The 27,098-nt window shown below is 40.4% G+C and overlaps 1 protein-coding gene across 1 annotated transcript in view; it reads left to right on the forward strand.

The window, feature by feature from the left end:
- Positions 1 to 27,098, forward strand: part of MTUS2 (microtubule associated scaffold protein 2) — a 283,857-nt gene that overhangs the window by 194,968 nt on the left and 61,791 nt on the right. Inside the window, exons 6-8 of the mRNA XM_026049831.1 lie at positions 4,686 to 4,847; positions 16,844 to 16,942; positions 23,290 to 23,501. Coding sequence (XP_025905616.1) covers positions 4,686 to 4,847; positions 16,844 to 16,942; positions 23,290 to 23,501 — 473 coding nt within the window. The remainder of the gene's footprint in view (positions 1 to 4,685; positions 4,848 to 16,843; positions 16,943 to 23,289; positions 23,502 to 27,098) is intronic.

Consider the following 27,098-nt stretch of genomic DNA (forward strand, 5'->3'; position numbering starts at 1 on the left):
CTGCTAATCGAGTCTGCTGTCATGACATTGTAAGGWACTAACGTCTAAGTACAAATGATCACGCTGTGTAGCTTGGTCGATAGTTTCGTTTCAGTTGGAGCTGCAGAGCTGTAAATTAAATAATGTGTTGGTGACAATGCTGTGAAACATTATATTGAAATATACAATGCAGAACTTCAAAACCCTAACTACTAAAATAATGAAAGGTGCAGTTGATAGACTGGATATCTTGTCATTAATCTGCAAAAATATGTGTCACTTCACAGGTAAAATGTCACAAATGAGTAGTACACATGGCTTTCCCTATCCATCTCTGCCACCCCCTTGCTCCGTGAACTTGGAGCTGGCTCAGCATCTTTGCGCTTGTTTGCAAAGCTCATTGAGTTCTGCTTCTGGAGAGTGCTCTATAAACGCTAAGTGGGATGCCTGTTACTACTAGCTAGACATACCTCCGTTGTTATTAAGCTTGGTATCAAGTAGTGTCTAAGGATCTGAAAGATGGAAAGAGCTTGCTATTACCCGGGGTAGATGTTTGTGCTTCGGTGAACATTCGTGATGCAAACACATTCTCAGTGTCTCTGGTGTGATTACAGCTGCAGTGGGGAGCTAACAACTCCAAGCCTACTGCCAGAACAGTTAATGCTTGACCTGCTATGAAGAGCTGGAAACTCAGCTCCGTTTCACAGGGCTTCACATAGCGGCTCATGAGACGGGGAGACACAGAAGCAGCCGTGCTCTGTTTAATACTCTTTTGGGATCTGTTTATTAGCAAAACAGAGAACTGTAGGCTTTGTCAGACARGCTTATTTTTAAGAAAAGACTCGAGTTCTCCAACAGAAGGAGCCTTCACTGCTGTCAAGCACAGGCAGGGAAAGCTGTTGCCGACACGGCTGGCCAGGCTTTAGACAGACCCTGAAGCGTGAATTCTGAGAGAGAAATTTCCTGCTCACGTCTCCAAAACAGCCCTTGCAATCACTGTCTGCTCTCAAAGCAAGATCTGCCTTAGCAGCACGGTTGTGACATTAATGCAGATCTAATCGAACATAGAATTCCTCTCTGACTAATACTTTTGTTGGCTTTGTAATGATTCGTAATATCRTATTTCAAAGATTTTTTGAATGGTTACTTTCTAAATAATTCCAAAATAGTCATGGCTCCTACTTGTGGTACCTACGGGTGAGATGTTCTCTTCTGTGGACAAGTAGCCCCTAAGCAAGCTGCTGTGGTGCAGTGGCAGATGATGAAGAGGAGTTTGGTGCATGTGGAGAGAGAGTGGTTCAAACCATCTGGGAACTGGTGGGATTTTGGTCATGGCTTTCTTTGAACATGGAAACTACAGTATGTTGGCAGCCCTGGCTTCTCTGTATCTTCAGGACATAACAGTGGCATAACACTGTATGGGAGGGTAGGTGCAATTGGGGCTCTCTGAAGTATTTATGAGCTTTCAAAAACTTCTTATTTTATATATGTATATTTTACAGGCAAAGGAGTAGAATTCCTTTGGGCTTGCAGTGAGGAGGTGATAAAAGTGAGGCTGAAGGCCTTTAGCAGTGAATCCTTAATAAGATGTAATATAGTTTCTTGCAAAGGCAACTCTGCTGCATTACATATAATAAAGTCTGAAAAAAAAAATACAAGATATTTTATATAGACACACCCAAATGACTTGCTAGGTGCTTCAAAGGCAGGCAGAAAGTCCTTTGTTTCAGATAAAATGCAAAAGCAGAGGAGTAGGAGGCAAGAGGTACAATACGGAGGAAGATGTGATCACCTAGAAACTGTTCATGCATCGCACATCTGATGTTTYTGTACAGGCTCTGATTGCAAAACAAGAACAAGACAGATGCTGTGAGGGCTGATGTCACCAGCTCACCCACTGCAGTTATTAATGGAAGGCATTATCCCATGAGGGACTGACAGTTGTCATCCGATGAATAAGTCTTTCTGATTTTCCTCCAAGATGTGAATTCCTCTAAGTAAATGAAAACCTTTAATTTCCTCTGTGATCATGGAGGATATGCRTTTCCTTGAATCATTTGTTTCATTTCTGCTTTGAATGCTTTTTGTAGAGAAAAGTGGAATCTGGTACTATCTGTAGCAATGTGGAGCTCACCGTGCCCTGATCCTGGGGGATCAGACTCTGCCCTAGTGATATCCATAGGAGGACCACACATGTGCTTTGGGGTCATGCTAAACAGGCATGGGGTGTTCTCTCCCACCTTCTCCTTCCAGACTTCTTCTTTGAAGGGAACAGCAAGGTGGGAGATGCTGTCTCCTATATAAAATCCTGACTTCACCACAGCAACTTTTTGAATCTGTTGATGCTGCTGCTTGGCTGCTTGGCTTAGCTTCCAGAGAGTCTGTTTTGCATTAAAAGATGAAAAGCAGAAGGTTCATGTTTCTTTTTTTTTTCTGACCTTTTTCTCCTAAAGATTTTCATTTACCTGCTTTTCTGTTGTTCTCTTGTGAGCCTGTAGCATGTGGGATGCACAATTGCCTCTCTCCAGAGCATTTATAATTCAGGAGTTTTGATTGGATCATATTTATTAGACTTTCTATTCAGCCTGTAATTGCTTCTTTAATCCACAGACCACTTAGGCTTTGTTTCAGAGGGTAGAGATGTTTATAGCTTGCTGTACTTCATGTTAAAGAACTAGAAAAGCTTTTTTTKTGTGTGTGTGTGAGAAATTATGTAACATCCCTTGACACCTCATTCTTCAAACAAGAGAATTGCTTCCATTTTGGCATTCAGCCAAGTTTTTGAATTGAAATGTTGACTGTATAATATATTTCACAATAGGGAATAAAGGATAGGCATATAAAGCTTTAATAAAGAGCATTTGAACTGTATTTTTTTTCTGCAAATAATAAAGAAGAGTTTCCTCCTCCTTATTGCTCTTTCTGTAATTTAAACTTCTAAACAAATACTCAAGAAATGAAAAGCTTGTGTACGAGTGGAGCAGCTCAAATCAGCTATGTGAGCATATGCCAGAAAATGTGGAATATGTTTAGAGCATGATGCGACCAGATTAAAATGGACATATACACTTTAAAATATCCCTAAAGATGAGGACAGTAAAGATGACCAGGTAAAGATGACCAGTAAAGATGACCTGGTCGAGCTGCCCTCCTGCACAGTTGCAGAGGCGATTGGGCTGGGTTAGGCCAGACTCATTGCTGAAAGAGCTCTACAAAGTGAGCAGTGTTTTCTCAGCAGATGTGCAACACACATTCTTTAATGTTTGTTACAGAGGTGAAAAATCCTTGTAATTTCAATATAAAACAACCGTTTATTGTGCTAGGGGTTGTTGTGTCTACAGCAGTGTRAAGAGAAGAAGGGTTTGAAGCTTTCCTGTTCCTCCATAGTGCACAGCAGACYGTTGTATTTGCATTTTTAAAGTTGCCTATTAATTGAACAAAGGTTAAATGTGCTTGTAGAAATCCATGTATACTCCAGATACATGACTTTAAATTAAAACCTGTATAGAAACAGTCTTAAAGATACAACAGAACTAAATGCCATTTTGTTAGAGTCAAAAGGTATATTCCTCCTTTATCAGAAAAGAGGATTTTCTTTTCCAGCCTGCACTTTTTTTCTAGAAGATTTTCACTAAGGCAAAAAACCTTTCTTCTTCTGTTCACTTGCTTAAGAACTCTGTTTCTTAAAAGGAGAGAGGCTTGAGTATGACAATTATTTTAATATTGTTATCATTTCCCTGCAGGCAGACCGTAAACAGTCTTGCATTGTATCTTTTTGAAATAATGGAAATAAAAGCTATAGCTTTTTTTATTATTATTATTTATTTATTTGATATCCTATGTATTTCTTGCTCCATCTCTGCTCATTTTTAAAGCAAAATCTTCACCCTTCTGCAAATGTTCAAGTCCAAACATGCTGTAAGCTTTTGCACCCTTTTGGCTTTCTGCTTCATAGATAAAGAAGGCCCTCCAGCTTCGCMTTTTTCGGGTGTTAAGAAAAGATTGATTTCCTCACATCTGCAAGGAGCCTGGGATGTGATTATTCCCTAGATGGCAAATGCAGAAGGAAACTGAACCCATTAAGAGGTTTTCAAGGAGGTCAATGTGAAACGGAAACCTTGGCAACCTAAGATTCAATATAAGAATATGATTGAAAGGGATATGAGAATTAAAGCTTTTCTGTTGTTGTTATTTATTAATCTTACAATTCAAAGTCTGGAGGCGATGCGAGACACTGTTTGTAGGAGCTCTTTGCTTCTCTTTGTATGAAATCTTCTCTTTGAGTGGGAAAAGTCAGTGCCTTGTGCCATCAAGCCTAACCAGTTCCCACTTACTTACCACAACCAACAGCAGCTCCCAGGTGCAGGGGGGTTCTCAAGTAACTGCAAAATGCCAAAAAACTGCTCCATTCCACAGTTTAGAAACACTTTGATTTCAGCCTTGCAACTGGATTCTTTTATGGGGTGAGCTCTAAAGCAGACATTAATTTGCTATTTGAATCATTCTCTGTCACCAGGATTCAGCATTTGAGTTGTTTGGAATTCTTTATTTTTGCATAACTGTGTATGTGGGAGAAAATCTATGTAACTTAGTGCAAGCTGCAATCAGAATATGTGTTATAATCGTTGATACAAGCTCAGTCTGTGTGCCACAATTTACATATGTTTCTATGCAGTTTTAATCAGTGCAATTTTGTTCCTCTGCAGGTTCCAGCTTTGGAAACGAAGAACAAACCGCTCCTAAGGCAGCTGCTCCTTCTAAGGATGTATCCAAGGGGAGCAGCAAGAACACAGCACAGGTCCCCAGCAGCACAGCGACCCCACGCAGGAGCTTACTGCCAGCACCAAAAACTACCACAGCACCTTCTGGTGAGTGTTTCAAACTTGTATACTTGAAAAAAAAATCTTTTTTAAGCCAGAAACCTTATTATGACTTTATTTTAGTGCTTACTCAGTCAATTTTCATGCATTTCTTGGACATATAATCAAAGCTGACCTGGTTTGATCTCTTTGCTGGAGAAACACAGCTCTCATCTCCTTTTGTGAAGACACACCTGATTAGAGCATCTGGATTTGGAGGCATTTAGTGACACTATCTGTACATGCCACAGGTTTAATGTGCATATTAAGSTTCTGACCAAACATCTTTTTGAAAATATTGTATTGCTTTAGCAGCCAAAGTGTTCTTCTTAGGAGACAATTCATTGCTTGCAAACATGAAAATATTGCCCTCTGAGCTCAGGTAGTTTACAGTGTTTCCACTCAGAGAGGAAAAGAAGGCAAGTAAATAATAATAAAAAATATCTCAGTGGACCAACAAAAATCCTTAGTGTTTCATACGGGAAMGTTTACAGAGTCTACGGCTAAAAGCAGTGTTTGTTGAGAAAGATGTGCTCCTCTCCCTCACCTCCCACTCACACTGTTTTGTCCTGCCCCTTCCCTGGCCCAGCACTTGGTCCTGGTACACCAGCTCTGGAAGCTCCCTCTGAAAAGGCAAAGGGACACRTCTTGGTGAGCACCTGAGACTTGGTGAGCRCCGAATTTGAGAGAGCAAGAGCAARTCATGTTGCCCGCTTATCTCCCYGGCCCATTTGCCACTCGCTCAGTGGGGAGAGGTGAAGGTAACCATGCCCTGAGCATCGATTACAAAGTCCCTGCTGGCCATGCAGAGACTTGSGCCAGGGTGTTGGATGAGTTAGGACTGAGCTGCATCGCTTTAACTTGCAAGCAGGAAAATGAAAGACCRCTAGTCCTAATTAAAAAATAAGTTTAAAAGCACAGTTGCCAACACCCTGCCCCCAAGCACATTCYTGTCCACTGGTGGATGGACCTTGTTCCCTACACCCCTGTTTGCTACMGTGTTCCAGCTCCTATTTGTGCCCAGGTCCCTCCTGCCTGACTTGGCTCCAACAACTACAKTTGTGTGCTGCCTCAGCACATGAGCATCCATTGACTGAGACATTGGAAGTCTCAGTCCCTGAAGAGCCTCAGAAAAGGGCAGGAGAATGCCTTGGGATTCAAGAGAGGTCACCGGACCCTCTGCAAGCTCTCAGACAGGATGGCCTCCATGTGTCCCCACATCGACCTCTGCCTGCTCATGCCTCAACAGTCCCTCCAAACTGCTTGAGAGAAAGGGATATTAGATAATCCATACCAGTATTCATTTTTAAAGACCCAATTGCAGACATTTACTGGTGAGAAGCCTGTGTGTGAACTGGTCKTTAAACTCTTGCATGCATGACTATGTAGGTCGATATTATGTCTCTGAGTGTGGAAGAGAGGGGAGAGAATGGTTTCAGGATTTATATTCCTATAAAGTACTTCATAAATCACTAAAGCAACRGGGTGTAACATAATGTTTTGATGACTGAAACACACTCCATTGTGTTWGAATGATAGTAGTGAAATGTGAATTTATTTCACTTAAGCAATACCTGGATTTGTTCCACAGACAATTTGACACCAAGCTATTCTCCAAAGCCAAGGTATTCTTGGAGAGCTTTGAAATTGCTAGTAGCAAATTGGAGCTGGTAAAATTTAGATAGGCCTGAATCTTTTTCCTAGCTCACTCAGTTTTCATGACTCTACAAGTTTTCTCATGGAAACTACCTCTAGAAGCAAAGTTCCAATTTCATGAACCTAAATTCTGCATTTGCAGAATCTTTCCTTGCATTTCCATTGCCTGCCCAGAGAAAAGAGCCTAATGGTTTTCCCACTCCTATTTTCCCCTCTTTCTTTAAGCTTCTTCTTTGAGTTTAATATTTTTAACTTTCTTCTTTTGTTTCTAAAATGTCACTGTTTTATTTCTGCCTATTTGGAGGAAATATTATGCAGCAACACAAATCAAACTGCTCACTCAAAGTGTTTTCCGTTAGAGAAAAAATTTGGAGAGGCCAGATCATGGTCTTGTGCATGTCGTTGCATAATGAATAATAAAAAAAAAAAAAAAAAAAAAAAAAAAAAAAAAGAGAGCGATTGCATAAGAGTATGGCAATTCCATTAAGACACTTGCAAAAAAGGACTACTACTATAATCAATAGTCTGGAGAAACTRGCAGGAAAGATGAGGCTAAAACAGTTTGAGTTATGTAGTCCAGCAAAGTGAAAACTGAGGGAGATGTGGTCTATTGTCCCTCTGCCAGGAATGATGGTTCTTACTGTCTCAAAAATGTTTACTATCATCGTATGCCTTCATTCACTGGAGAAAAGATCAAACTGTCAGTAGAATATTTGGATTTCTGGTGACTAGATAAACAATGATGCATGATATTTTTTTCTGGTCTTCCTTTCTTCTATTCTGGTCCCTACCTGGACTATGAGCTGGCAAAAYGATTTTTGAGGCTGAAGGGTAAAGTAGGTGCAATATCGTGTGCATAGATACTGTTCACAARTTACTTGAGGCTAGAAAAGAGAAACTATTCAAACACTGGTACAGCTCAGTTCAGGAACAACTTTCTAATAGGCATGGGAAACAGGAGGAGAAGGAAGCAGCGAAGGACTTAAGCTTTGAGGAGAAGCTTCATGATCTTGGAAGGGATCACTTATAATGCCGCCTGCAATAGGAAGACACAGTCACACAGAAAGTCCCCTCAATCTCTAGGACTGAGAAAAACAGTCTGGTTATCTATGCCTGTTGAAAAGAATGTGACTGAGTAACATGACCTATGATCTACCTTGTCTTAAAGAAACTGGTTTTGAATTGCTCGTAATGGTGGGGTAAAAAAACTACATAGTGCCACACTTAGCAAGGCCATAGGATTGTCACCCACTAAAAGCAGCAGGTCAGGGGTCTCCTCTTAGTCTGGTCTCTCTTGCTCATTCCATGCCAGGAGTGAGAAGGACACAAAACTGGTCAAGTGTGGGGGTGCCTTTTTGTTATAGATGGAACAGCAGAATGTAAGTAGTACAGTAAGTAGTTGTAGTGTGTTGTAGTGTAGATGTAAGTAGTTGGGTGATTCAGAAAATTGAGATGATTTCTGAAGCATCTTGAGAGCTTCAGTTGTATATCTGATCTCAGCCCAGAGCTGTCAGTTTTACACTCTAATCAAGAAGTATATGCCCTCTGCCCCGATTATGGTATCTCGATGCCCATTTCTGAGCCAAATCATCACCTCAAAGCAGCTCCATTATCTTCCTTCCTTATTGCTTCTTCTCACTAAAAGATACTGCTTATTGAGGTGACCAGTATTTACAACAACATTGATCAACATGTCCACAGCACTGGTCCCCTCTTTAGTGTCAGATAAACAGAGTTTATGTTGTATTTCTAGTATTCTAGAAATATGTTGTATTTCTAAATGCATTTGATTGACGTTTTCGAGTGAGAAGTTGTTCCCTGAAAAATAGTGATTTGAATGGACAAAATTAGTTTGCAAGCTAATGCTGGTTTGCAAAAATGAAACGTTCAGAAAATCTGTGCTTTCCTTCTTCAGCTTCCTCTGAGCATGAAGCTGAAAAATAAAAGGCCATATATAACTTGGATAATTATGAGGAACTCTTCCGTTTCCTGCTTTCTAAAGACCTTTCATTTGCTCATTGCCCTTACATTGTTCATGGATATTTTCTGTAATTTCTATAATTCACTCTAAATTATTTTCCATCGGAGCATTTATTATTGTCTTTGCTGAGCTCTTTGGTCATGCATGAGTACAGATGCTTCCGTGGGGGCAAACAAACTAGCTCTCTGTTCCTTCTTCTCTGTAGCCACTTGTGAAGTGCCTTTAATGCCATTCTCTGCTTGAGTTAATAGGCTCAGCTGGGAGAAAGTAATATAAGTCCTGGGTTGGATTTACTTCCCTTTAGCTTGTTTAGAGGTTGGTCAGTGATCCTTGTGTCGGTGAATACATATGTCCATATAGGTGTGCCCCATGTGTTCCGGCTTGCACTGGACAAAACATTATTCAATTTTGTACAAAATTGTTAGTCCAACTCTGCTGTTACTTCCTGAGTTTAGTTGGGGCTGGAGAGCTGCCAATGCACAGAAGAGGGGGCAGATYTCAACCCTGCAGCCTTCCATGCTGTGGAATTGCAGGTACAACTGGGACTGCCCATAGGCCTGCTGATGCGAGCTGTATGGAAGAAGCTATGGAAGAACCCAGACAGAGATCCAGGAGGGATACTTCCGTAACACATTGGATCCATTGCAACTGGATAACCAGTTTACAGCACCCCTGAAATTACTCCCCACCACTCTGGGGATGGGGGACTCCAATGTCCTGCCCAACTTCCTCCTAGCAGGGCACCTTTTCTTCTGGTGTGGTGGATGGAGTCCATTGCCACCTCCTCCTTGAGTTGCATGTTCTGATCTTGGCAGGGATATTGTCAGGAACGTAAAACTTGSCCTTGTTTATTCTGGAAGGAAACTAAACATGCAAAGTAGGGGGGACATGGGTGTGTTATACAAACAGAGACAGATGCTGAACGGGGCAGCTGGCAAGTTTGAGAAGTTGCTGTTATTATACACAACATACAGAAGCAAAATAAACTAAATTATTCCAGTGCTCTGGTTTGATTTTTATCTGAGTCAAGGTCCCATCAGATGCATCTATGATGAAGTCATTAATTTGTTTTATTAGAACACTCTTACAGTTCCTCATAGTGCAACATATCTGATGGAGGCAAAGGCCTAAATAAATCAAAACAATGATAAAGTCAAGCTTTTACAGCAACTGTCTAATCCGAAGAGACTGGGCAGARAGGTAAAACCAGTGTTCTAAAAAAGTTTGAAAAACTATTAAAAATTAATCTTGCCCCTAACCACCTTGAGTTCCTAATACTTGCATGTTATAAGGATTATAAACACCATTTTTTAGGGAAATGCTTGCAAAGACAGTCAGTCTCATCACTGCAAAAGCAACACTTAAAGCAAAAGCAAACTGAATGGAAAGTAACAAGCAGCAGGAAATTCTAAGCAGATCAAGGAGGAAATGTCTTGGAAATAGTGGAAATGAGTACATTCCTAATATTTTCCTGACTATTACACAATGGTAAATGTGTGCATGGGTAGCAGTAGCCCTTGTTCTCAAAGGGAATGCGTTACAAGAGATCTGGATTCCAGCTTTGAGGAGAGGTGTAAAGAATACCTTTCCCAGTATGTGTGCTTTCATTTAAATGTTGGATTTGGGAGCATTAGCAGGAAAAGTAAATGAGCAGCTCTACTCAGTCAGGAATATTGTAAAGCTTTTGAAAAGCACAGAAATCACACTGAGTCCTCCAAATTTTTTTGTGTGATATAATATGCTCTTGAATTATAGAATAATATAATCTGTGGGTAGTGCTCCTTGCAGTCACCTATCAGTAATTGCTATAGGGCTTGATGTTGCATGTGCACTTTAAAGCACATCCTGTCAATGTCCAAACTCCTGTGCAAGACACTCTGCTTTCTAGAACTAGTGCTTAAGGCACTCCACTCCTGCAGGCAAAGCGCATATGTGCTATATATTTTATATACAGCATCTTTTAAGAAAATAAAAGAAGGAGAAATCTCCTCACAGTGAGAATGGCAATCATTTAAACATAAGAAATATTTCTAAGAGTGGGATATAGGATGATGTATGAAGTGTGTGTGTATTTCAGAGATGTATGCCATTTTAGCTACGTAGAAATGGGAAATTCATTTACAAAGTAACACATCTATGTTAATGAATGCAAAATAATCAGTAAAAAACACATGAAAGCTTTCATGTGTTAGATGTTACCTGAGAAGACCACCTGTGCTCATCAAAAAAAAAGAAGAAAAAGCTGCTCAAGAGGCCTTATGCTCCTGATATTTCATTAAAACTGCTTGTCAAATAAGCTCTACTAAAGGGTAGAGATCACTTTTAATTAATTAAAATGGAATCCCATAGCTCCTGCTGTGGAGTGATTCAGATAATCAAAAAAACATTTCTGGCGTGGGACAATAGCAGTGGGAGACCATTGTCATGCAAATGGTCTGATGACATGAACCAATTGCTTTTCAACTASTCTATGAAAGACATACATTTATGTCTATGAAAGACATACATACATGTGCAGCCTTTTTACACATTTTTAGACTCCTTTAATTTTTCCACTCCTGTCAATATTATAGAAAACGGGAAAAAAGGAGCACACTTGAACGGAAAAATTGAGACAGGTCCTTTACTGTTTCACTTATTAACTCAAGAAATATAGTGAAACAAAATGATGTTTATCATTTTTATTATTGTTCAATACTTTATTTAAAGACTTATGTACAAGCAACACTACATCTGGACTATTACAGAAACACTCCCTTTTTCTGGAAGTGTTCATAAAAATACATGATATTTGAGGTACAAATATACTGAATTTTCTAAATGACTAAATTAGGTAAAATGTGGCCGTATCTACAGAAGGAAAGGCTCAGAGATAGCAGGTTAACAATTTTCCCCTAATTTGGGGAGGTCAGTTTTGTGAATTCTTGGATTAATGCTCACTCTGCTGCAACTTACTTCCTAAATTAAAGCAGGATCTAGTTCTGCCACATTCACCAAGAGCTTTCAGGTTGACACGGTGCCCTTAGTAGTACTTAGCCCTCAGGAAGCACACCCAGACCTTGCAGCTGGTAGTATGAGAAGAGCTTGTCATCAGTGTGCAACACGGAAGAGGTTAGGATGGCAGAGATTCCTGAGCTGGTGCTGACAGGTCTGGAGAGTCAGAAAGTGCAGCATAAAGTAGATTTACCTGCTTAGCTCTAGAATATGGTATGTTCACCCAGCATGGTAATCAGTTGTTTATAATTAAATTGGTGAAACACTGAAAAAGATTGTTCGAAGAGCCTATGAAACCTCCATCCCTGAGGATGCGTAAAACTTGGCTGAACAACGCCCTTAAAAATCTTCTCTATTCAGACCTGTTGAGCAGGAGGTTGGACCAGATGAGCTTCAGAGTTGCCTGTCAACATATCTTATTGTACARTTCTGTGTGTGCAGCAAACCTCTTAGCCCTGTGCATGAACAAGTATGTCACAACCAAAGGAATAACCAGTGTTTTATTTCACACTGCAGTGGCCTCCCTTGCAAATTTAGGAAGAGTGACTCTTGAGTAGAGAAATCTATCAGAAAGGCAGGTCTGAGCTGGAGAGTTGAGTGCACAGCTGCCACAGAGGACAACAGGACTTGCATGCAATTCAATGGAAAAAGAAAGGATGTCTCAATCATAGTCTGTAAGGATTTAAGAAGTTGGTTACATCTGGCCAGTTCTGCATGTTTTTTATTCTTCTCATCTAATATAGCTTCTTCTGTCACCTTCTTCTTGTCTTACCTTGTTTCACCACATCTTCTGCTGAAAGGAACCCATCTTGGGTTTCTGACCTTTTCTGAGCCCTTCATCTTTCCAAAGTCTCCTGTTTCTCTTTTAGTTCACTCTCAAGATGCTGATATAACTCTGGACTATCTTGCTTGTGGTTGCAGTTCTGGTCAAAACTCCTGACCATCAGCTTGCTCCTTGTTCCAGACCTTAGCTCTAGCCACCAGGCAGGACTTTCCACACAACACTTTATGAAACAAGAGAGAAGGATTTTATGTTCTCTGTGCCTTGGTTTGGATTGTGTATGTGTGTTATGCAATACCTATTTCAGCTTGGTTATTATTCTTATTTAATGATCATCTCACATATTATTATCCCCCATAAGAAAACTCATAATTTGTATGCAATAACAATAGCAATAAAGAATTCATACGAGCAGTTTTCTACTTGGCTCTTTAAACTGAAGACAATCAAAAATATTGCTCAGAAAACTAACCCAGTCAATCCCTGTGCCTTTACAAGCACCAGTATATCATACATAGCAGGGCAGGCTGTTAAATACAATCAGTCAAGATGAAAAATAGGAAGCTAGTGTTATCCCAGCTCTCACCAGCAAGCTTACAGTGCAAAATGTACTGCTTTGAAGCAGCTTTTGCAAAATGTAGACAACACAAGGGATGAGCTAAGGTCAGCTGAGGGGGAAAAACGAAGACCAGTGTGCTTGCAGAGATGGAAAGTGAGGRAGAGCCCATTGCCACTGTCTTTCCCTTTACAAACACTTAATCTTAAAAGCTAAACTATAAATATGATGTTACATTCACATGATCCCACATATTGAATATGTGGGTACACATCACTATGCAGCAGTTTGAAAGTGAGACTTTGAACTTCGAATGTCCAAGCCTTTTTCTAGTAATTTGATTCTGAAACTTGCCACAGAAAAGCACTGTTAGGAAATGGAGTAAAATGGCATGAGATCCATGTAAAATGATGGCAAGACAAAGAGCAGCTGTTTTACCTCTGCARCTATCTACGGATATTCTGAGTTACTCTGACACTGTCAAAGAACTTTAAAAAAAAATGTTTCTCTCTTCTGCCTTGGATTTAGGAGTCTAGTTATTTTTGTTCATCTCTATTTTTTTTCGTTCATTTTTTTTTAAACATCAGAGAAGAAATTTTCTTTTTAATCTAGAAAAAAACAACTTTCAGGCAAGTCAAGGAAATAGCCCTTGTCCTTCTTCTTTTTTTTTTTTTTTTTTTTTTTTTTATCAGGATGATTTTGAACTTGAAACAAACACAAAGGTAAAGGTACAAGTGTTAGTTCTTTCTACTTCAACAAATACGTAGTCTTTCTTTTACAGCTACTTATTTATTCACATCCATTCAGTGTCTCATAGATCACAGGATGTGCAGAGTCTCCAAAGGGAATTAGACTCTTCCTATTCCACAGAATCCATCATATTTCCAGCTTTGCTCATTTTGTCTCAAGCAATGTGTGCATGGATGTGTCATTACTCACCAAGGACACAACTAGTCATGGGTATCAGGGGAAACGCAGAAAAAAAAGCTTTAAGTGTCTGTCTGTGTCTGTGTGTGACTGAAAAACACATCCTTGGGGGTTTTAACTTGCAAACTGGGTTAGTTAACTTATAAAATATGCCTGAGAACAGCTGGAATCCAACTGAATGCAGCAAGTCCCAGCAAATTGTTAGTGGGATTCATTTTGAAATAAATATTCAATACATAATTTGTCAGTATGTTTTCAATCTGAAGTGTGAAAGCAGATTGAAGCTTCTCCCACGGGCTTTAAAAGCACTGGCTTTTAAAGACTAAGCTACGAAAGCACAAGCAAATATGAGTGTTAATTCTACAGCAACRTTTGAGAAGGTGTCTCAGATAATAGGCATTTGTTTCTAGTTTCCAGGGTAGCATTCAGTACTGATGAGGGGAAACAAATGGATTTCATTGTCTTCTGCTTTTCCAAATGATTGTTGAATTATTTAACACGTACATAATGTTTTGAATTTTGTTTCTAATTATTTTATCTTTGCATCTAGTGTTCAGTTTGAAGCAAATTGTGTGTGTTCATTAGGAAATGTAAATACCTTTAGAGAACTGTGCATTTGCTTGTATTTTCAGAATTAAATGCTGAAATCTCTCCAGCAGAATACAAGAGCATGTAGGTTTAAGAAATGCACACTTTTGATATTTAAATTCTTTTTATAATTTTACATATTTTGCATTATTTTATATTATTTACATTTATATAGACTTTTTGACACTTCATGAGAGATACGATAGAGTATGAGATTAGTTATTGTTTTACACTCATTCAGGCCCATGAATGACTGAAATATTTGGTTTTCTCTCTGAGCTGAGCTGGGGTGTGAAACTTTTTTTTGTACAATATAAACTCTGAATTATCTCTAGGGCACCTGGAGATAGAAAAGATCAAACCATATACCCTCCTGCAGTGCTAAACCCTGCAGTACAACATGATGGTGATCATCATACCAACACTCTCCTACTGACTTTTAAAACTTAAAATTCTAGATTTCACTACAACATAAAAGTCTGTCCCCAAACTCTTGTCATTTAGAAATGAATTTTCCCTGCAGGAACTTTTCCTGAAATCAGCATGTTTTCTGAATATTTCTGYTTTAACAGGCTAATATTTGTTGTCTCAAATGAAAAATGAAAGAACAAACTCCATTTTTAGGGGAAAAAAAAAAGCATTGAGCAGAAGTTCTTATTTAAGTTTTGATGCCAGGGACAGCTTTTCCCCTAAAATTTCCCTGCGGGTGATGAGCTTARCAGAAAGATAATAGTTTGCTCCTGGGGACTGTCTTCTCTCTTGCCTTCTGTGTGTTTCCGAAATCCCTTCCCAYGGAGGGTGAGGAGGGCCACGGAGCTGCTGCCAGGGAGCTTTCTCCTTGGCAAGGAGAACCCAAATAATCACTAGCGCTGCGTTCCCTGCTCCTCCTGCTCGTCCCCGCAGGATTTTTTGCTTCTCTTCTTTGCTCTCTCCTTTCTTTCAACTGAGCTTTAATTGGGGATTTTTTGTTCCTTGCTTTGGCTTTGAGGTCGTGAGCCTGAATGAATTCTCCAGGTATTCCCTGCTCAAAACTTCTGAAAAGCAAAAGTAGTTAAGTACTATACTCCTTCTTATATACTTGTATACTCCTTCTTACTGCTGAAAGTATAAGGAAGACAGGCTTCCCTTGCTGTTGTCTGTATCTGATATTTGCTGCAAAGAAACTTATGAAGGAGCTTGGCATATATCCCATTTGCCTTATTTTTTATTTTGAAAATCACAGAAAAAAGGTCTCACTGCCATGAAAAATAAAAATGACACTTGAACCTGTAACTGAAATATCTATGTCTTATAAAATAAGCTCTGTTTGGTCTCACTGCTCCTGTCACAAGTTGCTTTCACTCAATCCTTAGTAATGAAATGGAACCATAAACTTGTTTTATGTCCTGCTTGGTAGTAAAATACAGTGTCGCAGGTGGCAGGYGGGAGAAAATTTATATCCTCCGTCGCTTCACTGTGGACAGCATTAATCACAGAGGAGAATCGTAGCCTCAACGTTTCCCGTTTATAAAGCGTAGAGAAAATGGAGATGAACTGGAGTCAAAGTGTGAAGGAGAGCTAGGTGTTCACCAACTGCCCATGTGATGAATGGGGCAGTTATTTGTRGATGCCTATGGGCTGCTCAACCTGCTCTTTCCCAGCCATCTCCCCTCAATCAAGGGATGGGTTGAGGATGGGTAGCTGTCACAACTTGCAGATGGGATGTAGCTGCTTGGTCTTGGAGGCAGTTGGTGATAGCAAAGCTTGAAAACTGTCAGACCATMTTGAGCCCATGAAGGGAGAGGTCCTGAGAAATTCTAACAGCTGTCAAGCTTCCTTCCATGCAAAATTAAAGGAAGAGGGAAAACTTGCAGAGTTTCTGGAGATCATCACCCAAGAGAGTCCTTGGACATCATGATGTCAGTGGGCAGGGTTAGTAGTTGCAGGAAAAAGGGGAGGTGCAGAGATCGGGATTGATCTGCGGAGTCACAGGGATGCCCAAGGAGGATGAGGGCAAGGACACAGCCTGGCACTTACCTGGGACACATGACTTCGTGTGGTCCTGCTCTAGCTTCTCCTCTAACCCAGAAGATCTTTGGCTGAGAAGCCACAGCATTGTAAGGAGAGTTCCTGACAGGGCACAGAGATCAGAACAGACCGGATAGGCTACCCACGTAGTTTTATCTGGGCCTTAATGGCATTTGTCACAGAACAGATGGCCAGAGAACCAAAACTGTAAAAAAAAAAAAGCCCGTTCTGCTCCTCTTTGTTGTGGTGGATTTTTTATTTATCTATTTATTTCTCATGAACCCCGTCATGTCTGTGGAAAGTCACAGTGTCATCTCTGTGACTGCCAGGTTAGCATCCAAAGCTGCCATCATAGAGCATCAGCGTGTCTGTGCAAAAGACCAGGATATGCACTGGTGAAATATTGCTCTTTTGCCTTTCTGGTATGTGTCTCAGTGATATAGTTCTGCCCAATTACAAACAAAATGTAGAAATTGAGTTTCTTTCTAACCTTTTCTTTATTTTTCCTAAAACAGGTTTGAAGAAAGAAGTACAGAAAGATCAGGAAGCCAATAGACCGTCTGTCTCATCCCCAAAGAGATCAGCGACATCAGCCACCAAGCCCCATTCACCAGGTATTTATGAACCCGAGAGCTGCTTCATGGAAGATTTAAACTTGTCGACTTTGCAGCTCTTGTTAATGCACTAAAATCTGATTCCTACTGTTAAGGGAAGATTGATTGTGTTCAAGGTTCGTTAATCTGGCTGTAAATACTGCGGGCGTCATCATACCAACTGGATAGGCTTATATCTTCTTTGTTACTAACATGCCCTCATCTCTCCTCCACAACAAAAGGGTCTTACCATTACATATTTAAGCGCACAGCAACATTTTTTTAATCCTTATAATTTTCTTTTATAAAAAATAAAAAAGGAGCAGATAGAGTGAAATAAAAGACATTCCAAAACAATTGTCTAGAATGATAGTATATTGCTTGGAATCCACTGTCACTGTTGTGCAGAAGCACAAAATTTCCTATATTATTTTATGGATAATTGGAAAAGACATTTTCTGTAGTGATAACCTTCAAATTTCTATCAAGGCATTGCCAATTTAGCCCTTAATATTGTACACAAGCACACATTTTTATTATTGTTATCAAGACTACTGTGTATTTACTAAAACACACAGAACTTCTTTCTATTTCTGTCTGCTATCACAAATTAACACACCTATCGGGAATGCACATGGGTGAGATTTCTCTTTTATACGGCTGKTTTTTTTGACCAATCTAAATGCTACTGATAGGAGTGGGCATGTTCACACTGTTCTCATTGTGCTTGCAATGTTTTCTGTTGGTCTCATTCTTCACATTGTTTTGAAATAATTTAAATGTCATCTCTACAGCAACACAATACCTGAGTGTAATTATGGGGGTAGAATCCCATGCATTTCATTTGTCAGTGAATGAAGATCAGCGCTTTAGCCTTACTCCTCAGCTTTTTGTCAAGACTATCTTCATTTTTTTGCTAAACTTCATTCCTAACCTTCCTTTTCCAAGCCAACAAAATCAAGAAAGCAAAAGGCTAAATTTTATCTTTTCCAGGCATCACTTGGCCTCAGAATCCTTCTCCTTCCTCAGACACTGGGGTAAAATGATGAATTTACAGTGTCCTCTAAAATTTACTATTTTCATGATATTTTGAATGATTTTGACCATTGACAAATTTTGACCAGTATCACAAAAGAGAGCTCCAAAGAAGAGTTTGCTGCAGAGAACAAGTGCCAGGCCAGCAGCTCCTCTGTATTTACCCCAGAGGAGAGCAGCTGAAGCACCAGCACTGATYGTGGTTGTGCCTGCATGTGACAGCACAGCTGGTTTGCTGCCACCAGAACTGAAAAGCAAAACGGAACAGGGCCGTATTTGTACTGCTTGATTTTAAAGAGGCTTAAAGAGAGTATTTCCATCAGTGGCTTAATGATTTTCAAGGCTTAAATTTTTGTCATATCCAATTCATGATGCCTCAGAGGCAGCTTCGTTTTCATGAGAATTTGAGCACTTCCCCTGTCTCCCTCAGACTTCATTAGGATTTCTTAAGCTGATTATGAGAAATTATCGGCCTTACGGCTGCTCGTCACTATTAGGACCAAATAAGAAATCTCAATTTCATTTAATTTTTACAGTGGTCTTCGGCATTCTTTGAAACACAAGCAGCAATAACTAAGTAATGCAGAAAGAGGATCATGTCACCTGTTCAGGGCTTTCCCTCTGTTATTAGCCTGCTTATATGCAGGTCCCATTTCTCTGCATTATTTTTGGCTGTTATATAAACCTTACCACAGGAAGATTGAGCATCCATTTGATTTTAGCTTTGGGTCTGATCTTTGGAATTTGGACCAATCTTCATAAAGAGTAGTAAAGAAATTTCAAGAGGATGAGTTCTTATATGCAGCTCAATTTTATTTATTGCCACAGCCCATTCCTGAAATCCGGAAGCACAGGTGTGCATAGATGCAAGTACTATCCCACCAGCCCATTGCAGGATGCTGCAATCTTTTTTTGAGACCTATCATTCTGCAAACTGCTTGATTTCAATCCTCTCAAAGTAATTTCTTCACCTTCCTAATCACAATGTTGGAAATCAGGCAGTTTAAAGTTCAGTAAATCACAAGCAACAGCTAAATCCTCACGGGCTGTGTTAATTACGACTATCCACTTGTTATGGCATCTTATTTCAAACACTTAGGTAGATAAAACAGACCTGGGAATTTTGAAGCAGATCAAAGGAGTTCTGTGATTTCAGCACGCAGTGGGTCTGGCTCCCCTGTTCCTACCATCAGCACAGAGGACAGTCGGGAGCAGGGCCAGAATCATTAACATATACCCTCTTTTGTGCAGAGCAACAGAAAAGAAACATCAGTTGCAGAATAAGCTTAATAAGATACTTTTCATACCCAAATGAATAGAGAAATTCAGATTTATTCCCAAGGTAAATATCACATTTTAATATACAAGGACAGCTTAGACTACTAACAAGGACAACAGAGAGATGGGTACTTCAAATGTTCCACTGAACTGGGAAACCAGGAAGATATAAGACAAAAGAAGATGATGGAGTTTTGCTTTAATTAAGTCTAGACTAATTTCTAGGGTTTCTCCCTCCGTTTCTGTCTGTGGTTTCTGTTGCAGCATCACTATGCTGCCTAAACAAACCAAGACTTTTGTACTAAAAAGACAGAAATACTAAAAAGACAGAAAACTTTTGCTTTGGTTCATTGCTTGTTTTGTGATAAGACCTATTGTGCAGTTAAGGATCCCTTTAAATGCAGTTCTGTAAGAAAACTGTTCTTGCAAAATAAAACAAAACCAGACAAACTGAAAAAAAGGTGCACAAGCTAAGCTGACATGACATCTAATGGAGAAGATGTGTAATGGGCAATAACTATTCTGTTTGAGCTAAAAACCAGAAAGTAATATCCAGTATTGTGTCATTTAAGTCCTGTAACATTATGAAGATTATCTTGAAAAGCTGCAAAACCTGGTGCTCCTCTTTGCAAATGCAAATCATGGGCACAAAAGTTTTAAAGCCTAGGCTTTAAAAACAGGCTGCCCAGAGAGGTTGTGGAGTCTCCTTCTTTGGAGATCTTTAAAACCCGCTTGGATGCAGCCCTGTGCCACGTGCTCTAGGTGACCCTGCTTGAGCAGGGGGGTTGGACTCGATGACCTCTGAGGTCCCTTCCAACCTTCGGCATTCTATGATTCTATGATTCATTCTATGATTCTATTTTACACTTGTGAATTTTTGCAGTTGCAGAATGGACCATTTGGAGATACAAGGGAGCACCTCTCCTGAGGCTGGCTCCATGTAAGCAGAACCTGCAACCAGAATGCAAACAAGTACATTGGGAGACCTGGTCCCAGTAGTTTTACCTGGGACCATCAAGTTAGTGATGGTCTGAAATGGAGGAATTATGGAGGATATAAGGAAAAAATGGATGCAATGGATCTGAAACAGAGGAAATGCAGTCCTGGGTCATGCTTTAATGAAGCCTTACCGCTTTCTGGCTTGATCTAGTAGAAGCGCTGTAAGGATCCATTTGTACATCTGTGCCACAGTCTAAAGATCTAATCTGCCAAAATTACCACTAGAATAAAGCCTTTTCTTGCAGGTTGACTCAAAAGCAGCCTATCAAGTGTGTTTCTTTGGAAGAACTCTCCAGTTCTTTCAGAAAGGGTAGATAGTGTCTATGGTCGGAGATAATCCCCCATTGCTTTCATTGCTAAGGGCTAGCTAGAGATACTTTTTCTGTATTATTTTTCAGAAACTGCATACATACCAACTACAAGATACCTTTTATTTTTTCAGATTCTTCCATACATAACCCTTTCCTCTAACACAACCATGCTTATTTTTATTCTGTCTTCAAGCAATGTTTGCCCTCTCAGGTAATATATGGGAACAAGATTTCTGCTTCACTTTTTTTCTCTCCTTACTCACTCAAGCTGCTGGGCTAAAAGCTTGGGAGTGGTGTAAGAAGCTGGGAAAGAAAACCAGATAATCCTGGCCTGCATTCAGGAAAGCTAAAAAGCAACATCTTGGGCAAAACTGAGGGTAGCAAAGAAAATCAGTAAGCTGTGCAAGTGTGTTATCTAGCTGAACATAAGTGTTTGCAGGGGATATTTCTTAGAAGTCTGAAAAGACAAAGGTAAAACAGACTGTCCAAACTAGACCCTTCCACAACCTGATGCACTCAGGATGCTATCCTTTTTTGCTTCATTCTCATAACTGGGTATTAATATCCAGAGAAATGGATAGTTGACACAAAAAGAATATGAGCATAACTTTGACTAAAAGCTTCACTTACCTAAGATGGCTTGTCATGAGCAAGCTGTAGTTCTGCAGCCATTCACGTAAACATGATACCATATTTGAGCTAATAATCTTTACTAAAAACAAAATATATTAGTGTCTCATATCTTTATAATGGACCTGACTTGTTTCAAGACAGCTCGGAGCATGGAGAGAAACTGGAGACTATCTGGGCCCATTCATGCAGGTATATCCCATAGTGATATGGGTAAGCCTGATGACATAGCAGCCATGCAGAGCCAATGGCATCGCTAATCGATGATATGCTGTTGGATCCCATCTGTGCAATTCCTGTTGAAGAATTCAATCGGCCTCTCTACTACTGCCAAGATAAACCAGACATTATCCCTAGGAACCTTAGAGGATGAGGGTTTTAACTCGCTGCCTGACATTGTTTCCATACACATATATTTTCGGCGTGAAAACTAGAATTTTAAAACCTAGCCTGCGCTGTTATTGATAAAAAGAAATAGTGATATCTCAATTGCAAACAATCCGCTTGTGTTTGCATTCATGGAGGGACAATTTCTGCTCCACACTCTTCTATTTGGAGACTGAGTCTGAGAAGTCTGAGGATAGCGTGTTCTTGCTACTAACCCTGGACCAATTCAGCAAAATGCAAGGACCAATGCAGTAAAATGATCTCTCTGAGTTCAGGTCGGGCTTAAACTTGCAAGAAAGCAATCAATGCTGTGATCCTTCTGTGATCCTTCTCACCGGTATTTGGTGAGTCCATAAAGATACTGATAAAAAGTCCATAAAGATACTGAGTGCATTTTTATAGAGCTCTATTCAATGTACTTGTGTTCCCTTGAAACTCCAATAATGGCAGCAAAAGCAAATGACCTTATATTCCAATCTGAGAGTAGATACATCCRGACAGAAAGGTGTGGCAAAGAAGTTTGAGCTTTGAATTGTGTTTTCTCTSTCTGCACTGATCTGTGAAGCACTGYAGACATACCCACAGGTTGGTACTCAAACAGTTAGGTGAATGAACCTGTATCAGTAGCATCTAGAGAGAGAGAGCACATAAGTACCGTAGGAGTGAGTTCTTTTGAAATCACTGCAGCCCTGTAGAAATGCTGAGACAAGGAGGAGATGAAGCAGCCCTCCTGACTGCCAGCTTGCCYGCTCGTCATGGGTCCCAACTGTCAGAGCAAAGTCTTACACTTCACTACCCATAGAAGAGGACTTGCAGTTCGGATTAGCATGGCTTTGCAACTCTGTTTTCTTCACACTGTTTGCTCAGTGACAGAAATACTGGATCCTCCATGGAGATTCACAGGCACTTGTGAGCGATGCTTTATCAAGAACTTGTTAACAAAATTGGACATCAAAAAATGTACAAATTCAGTGTGTTCTTCCTGGCTACACTGATTTTGCTAAGTATCTCGTGCACTCCATATCCTTATTGAGCCAACAAATACTGGTCCAGTTTTGCACTCCCTCTTAATGCTCCAGTTTTTGCTAGAGTCAGAAAAGAGAAGTAAAGTCCTTGTTAACGCCTGCCTGGGGGCACTTTACTCTTGTGTGAGGCCAGGACCTGTCTGCTTTCAGGTTGCTGTATTCCCTTCCCCACACACAGATCTTTTCAAATGTAGAGTAATGTCTTGTTCCAATTCCCAGCATCATGGCCTTCGAAGCCTTGGCCTTTGCTAGTGCTATGACCCAAACTCACAAGCCTGTGAGTCTGACCTTGCAGGTGCTGAGTCAGGTAGTGGTGATTACACAACAAGAAGGCAAACAAGTCTAGCAATTGCTCTAATTTTGTTCCTCTCTTTGTGTCCGTCAGTTGATTATATACGTTTCTGGTCACCATGCTGTGCCTGCTTTCCTCATATGCATGAAAGAGGGTAGAGTACCAGAGGAATCCTGCCTCTAGCAATCTCATTTGTTCATAACACAGCAATTAAAAGAGTTCTTTTCAACTCTTAGCAACCTTCAGGCTTAGATCCTGACATGAGATGAGTGCTACAAAGCTTGGGACGCTAGGAAATTTTACAGACTTTTTTCCTTTTCTAGAGCTGAGCCTCAAAGGCTTTAGAAGCATGTAAAGGTTGTGCCCATAAAGTCACTGACCATAATGGCCTTTTCTTTCTTTTTCTCATAGGACATCCCAAACAAAGGTCAGCTACTCCAAAGAATGGATTTTCCCCCAAGCCAGGAGGAGAGAGTCGAGAGCCTGAAAAGCAGTTCGTCCAGAGGCTGAAGGAGAAGTGTGACGAGCAGTCCAGGCAGTTGAGCAGTATTCGAGATGAACTGAAACGGACCAGCTGTGGCTTTGTTGTCTTTGCTATAACAACACAGCACTTCTTCAGGCAGGTAAGTGCGATAAGTACTTTTCACCATTAGAAAAGTACTTCACCTTTATGGCAGTCAGTTGCCCAAAGTTATTATTTCATATTCATTGTAACCCCGTTCTTGGAAGGAAAGCATATAATTTCATATCAACAGTCACTACAAGATGTGAAGTTCAGGAATTTGACAGAGAAAGATTAATATCTGGAGTCTTGGTTACAAGCATGAAGGGTTTCAAGATGCTTTTGGGGATGAAACAGATGCAGAAACTTGGGAAGTCCCAGCAGTAGAGCTGGGATGCAGAGTGTTACTCCAATACTGATGTCTAAAAACAAATGCAAAGACAAGGCATTAAGTAACCAGAGGTGGTGTGTGAAGAAGATAGGCTTTCTCCTTGCACTTATCTACTCTTCCTGTTCACTGCAGTTTGTTGTCCCATATAGTCACTGTTTCGATGTTAGCAGWTCCTGAAGATGTAGGAATAACATTATCCCAGAATCTAGGTGATCCCATATAGTAAGTGTAAGGAACATGAAGAAAGTGCTGTAATCATTAAAGCAGCTTGCTTGCTCTCTAAATCTAAGACAAAATAGATAAAGTTTAAAAGACAAGCAGCGTGACTGCCAAGGAGATGTAGGTACCGCTTGCTTCAAAAGCCTCTTGGTCTGGGAAATTTAGCAGGGGGTTAAAGTGCCAGATGTCCAAGTCATTCACCTGATGTCCCAAGCATTTTAAATCACCGCAGATGATAACCTGGTAACCTAAAAGCATCTGACTGCTTTCTAAAGCACACAGACAATCACCACCAGTAGAAGTGAAGTTCTGCAAAAGATCCTGGATTGACCTGGTTGTCTAGTTTTGCAAGAGACAAGAACAAACTTTTAGGACTGAAGGGTGAAAAAATAAAAAACACGCAGAATCCAGCATCAAAAAGCCATTACAAGTATAGAAATACTTTATGTAGTTATTTTTATGTTAGTGAGGAAGGTTGCCTTTGAACAGATATCACGGCTCAAACTTTTCCCTAAGTAGGAGCTGATCTTGCTAGGGGGAGCTTGACCGACCTGAAAAAAAAMCAGAGAATTTCAAAAAGTGCTAAATATTTTAAATATTTTCCCAGGGGATATTTTCTTCTCTGTTTTTCTTTATTCATGACATTTCTGGGCTTGCTGGGCAAGCTGACAGTGGAGTGTCCTTGATTAAGTCYGAGGGAAACAAAAAAGGGCACAGCGGTGTCGGCACAGCTTTGTCTCTGTGTTGTCCACTGGGGAGAGATTTTTCATCTCATGCATCATTCACAGTTTGCTAAAGGAATTTGGAAAGCTTGGGTGTATCTCCATCATCTCSTCTGGATACGTCTTAAATGAGAACAGCTGCTGCAGCTGAGTTTGGTGATGACCCCAATCCTGTTGGYGCATATTGGATCTGTCCTGAGAATGCCTCTTAAACTGAAGGCCTTGGGGGAATTTAATAGAGTCATCTCCAAATGTTGATGGGGCACAGCTGTGCCACATGTTCCTCCTCTCTCCTGCCCAAGCTGGGCCAGCTCTGTTTGCTCTAATACTTCCTAATACAGGTGCCTGGAGAGCTTGGAAGTAAAGGCAGATACCCATGGAATTTAAGCACCTTCAGACATAGGCAGCATTTAATGGAGAATTTTTTCAAATGCACTCTTTGGCCCATTCTGGACCCACATCACCACTCAAGGCTGTGTGGAGCCACACATCAAGGCAGCCCAAAAGAGGCTGCCCTGGCTGCTGGGAGCAGTGTAATAGTGACCACCTCCCCAGCAGAACCACCCAGCAGCCCTGGGTGGCCACCTGAACCTTCAGCATGAAGCCAGGGTCTTTTCAATTACCTGATTGTGGGCACTCAAATCTTGTAGATAAATTAGGAAGGTCTTTGCTTTAGGTTCCATATGTAGTGAGTGGAAGCAAAGGGGAAGTTCCAGAAGGTAATTTACTGCTCTCAAGTTCTGAGTTTTGGTTTGAGGTACTTGCCTGTCTCCACTGAACAACTAGGGAGCCAAAAGGCTGCTGCATCTTTAAGGTAAATACTTAAATTTGGAGCTTACCTGCAGTGGGATGGACCTGGTTTGATACAAGCAATTGCACTGTGATATTGGCTGTTTCCTTTTAGAGGGATGTAGACTTGTGAGTCTTTGAGTGGCATTTGAAAATATGATCTGAAGACAGTTTCTGAGATGCTGTTATTGTTTGAAAGCCCGGGCAAAATCACTGTGGCTGGCTTTGAGTTAGGGCAGCATGGGAAAAAAGAATTTTTTCCATTATGAAAAAGAAATAATAACTATGTGTGTTTGTTTCTGAGAAGCCTGCAAGCAAAAATGATTGAGGTCTGAGTAAAACTGCAGTCTGGCAAGGAAATAATAATCATTTAAGAATGAGATGGGGCATTGCTCCAGAGAAGTTTGGTTTTGATTTGTCCAAGTGACAGTTCTGCTTTGCTAAGCAGAGGGCCCAACCCTGCCTAGGTGCTAGGGAGCTTTTGGGGCTAATAATCACATATAGCCCAATTTTTTTAGGATGTATTTCTTTCTACTTACACCACATCAAATTAATATCTGAAGTCTTTTTTTTTTTTTTTTTCCAAATTGGAACTGAATTCTCTTGGAAAATCTGTCCCCAGGCAGTGAGAACTGGACTCTCAAAAGCACACCCAAATGCTTTGCTTGGAGGCAGGAGCCTTTCTCTGCTCGTGGCTTTCTAAGTTTGCTCCTACCTTTTCTGTTATATTTCCAAAACTGGAGAAAAAGCCCATGTTGTTAAAAAACTTACCTGTTTCATCTCTGTTGTGGCTGGAAGGACTGTGCTGTCCATGAACACAGAGTCTCATAGTCRCACGATGAAGACGAGGAGCCTTGTGCTCCCTTTGAGCAGGGTTTGATCAGCTCTTACCTGCTCCCCTCCTGCTTGCCTTCCTGAGCACCCACAAAGTCCAGCMGGAGTGTTTAGCTGTTGGAGGGGGTATCAACATGTAGTAATGAGTGTTCGCCCACACCAACGATTACTTTGAATGCTTTCCAGTTTTAAGCACTTGCTGTAGCAGTCTTTGTGTTGCCTGACCCCTTTTTYTCCTTGGGATTTTGTGTTCTTGCTATTCAAAACCATTGCAGGATTGTACCCTGAACTCATCTCTCTCTCTCAGCTGAAAATTCTCTTAACAGGCCAGACAAATTTAGTGGGCATCAAGGAGTGTGCCTCATGTAACGGTACTTAATGCAGACCCATTAAACGTCAACTAAACCTATTTTCTATCCTAGAGAAAAGGTTAGGCACTCTAAGCAGAAGATGACTCAGTTGGACTATCAAGAAAAATTAAAGCAGTGCTTCTGACATAGGCRTTTAGCAATTGTGAAAAGCAATGATTACAGTACCTGTGGACAGGTTTGCTMTTAATTATTATTTAGTTAGCAAATTGAAGAGTTAAAGCCCTCAGACGTGCATACATGACTTCTCTTGACTTTGGGGACAGCTGCAAACTTACCTGCAAGTGTTGTGTGGTGCTAGTCTGTACTTTATGTTTGATATTCACCACGTGAGGATAATCTGCAAGTTGTGATGGATGCCCTGAAGTGAAGAGCTGACTGATGGGAACTGCTGT

This window comes from Nothoprocta perdicaria, unplaced genomic scaffold, assembly GCF_003342845.1.
Source record: "Nothoprocta perdicaria isolate Ctin4 unplaced genomic scaffold, notPer1 scaffold_62, whole genome shotgun sequence".
NCBI classification, from domain to species: Eukaryota; Metazoa; Chordata; class Aves; order Tinamiformes; family Tinamidae; genus Nothoprocta; species Nothoprocta perdicaria.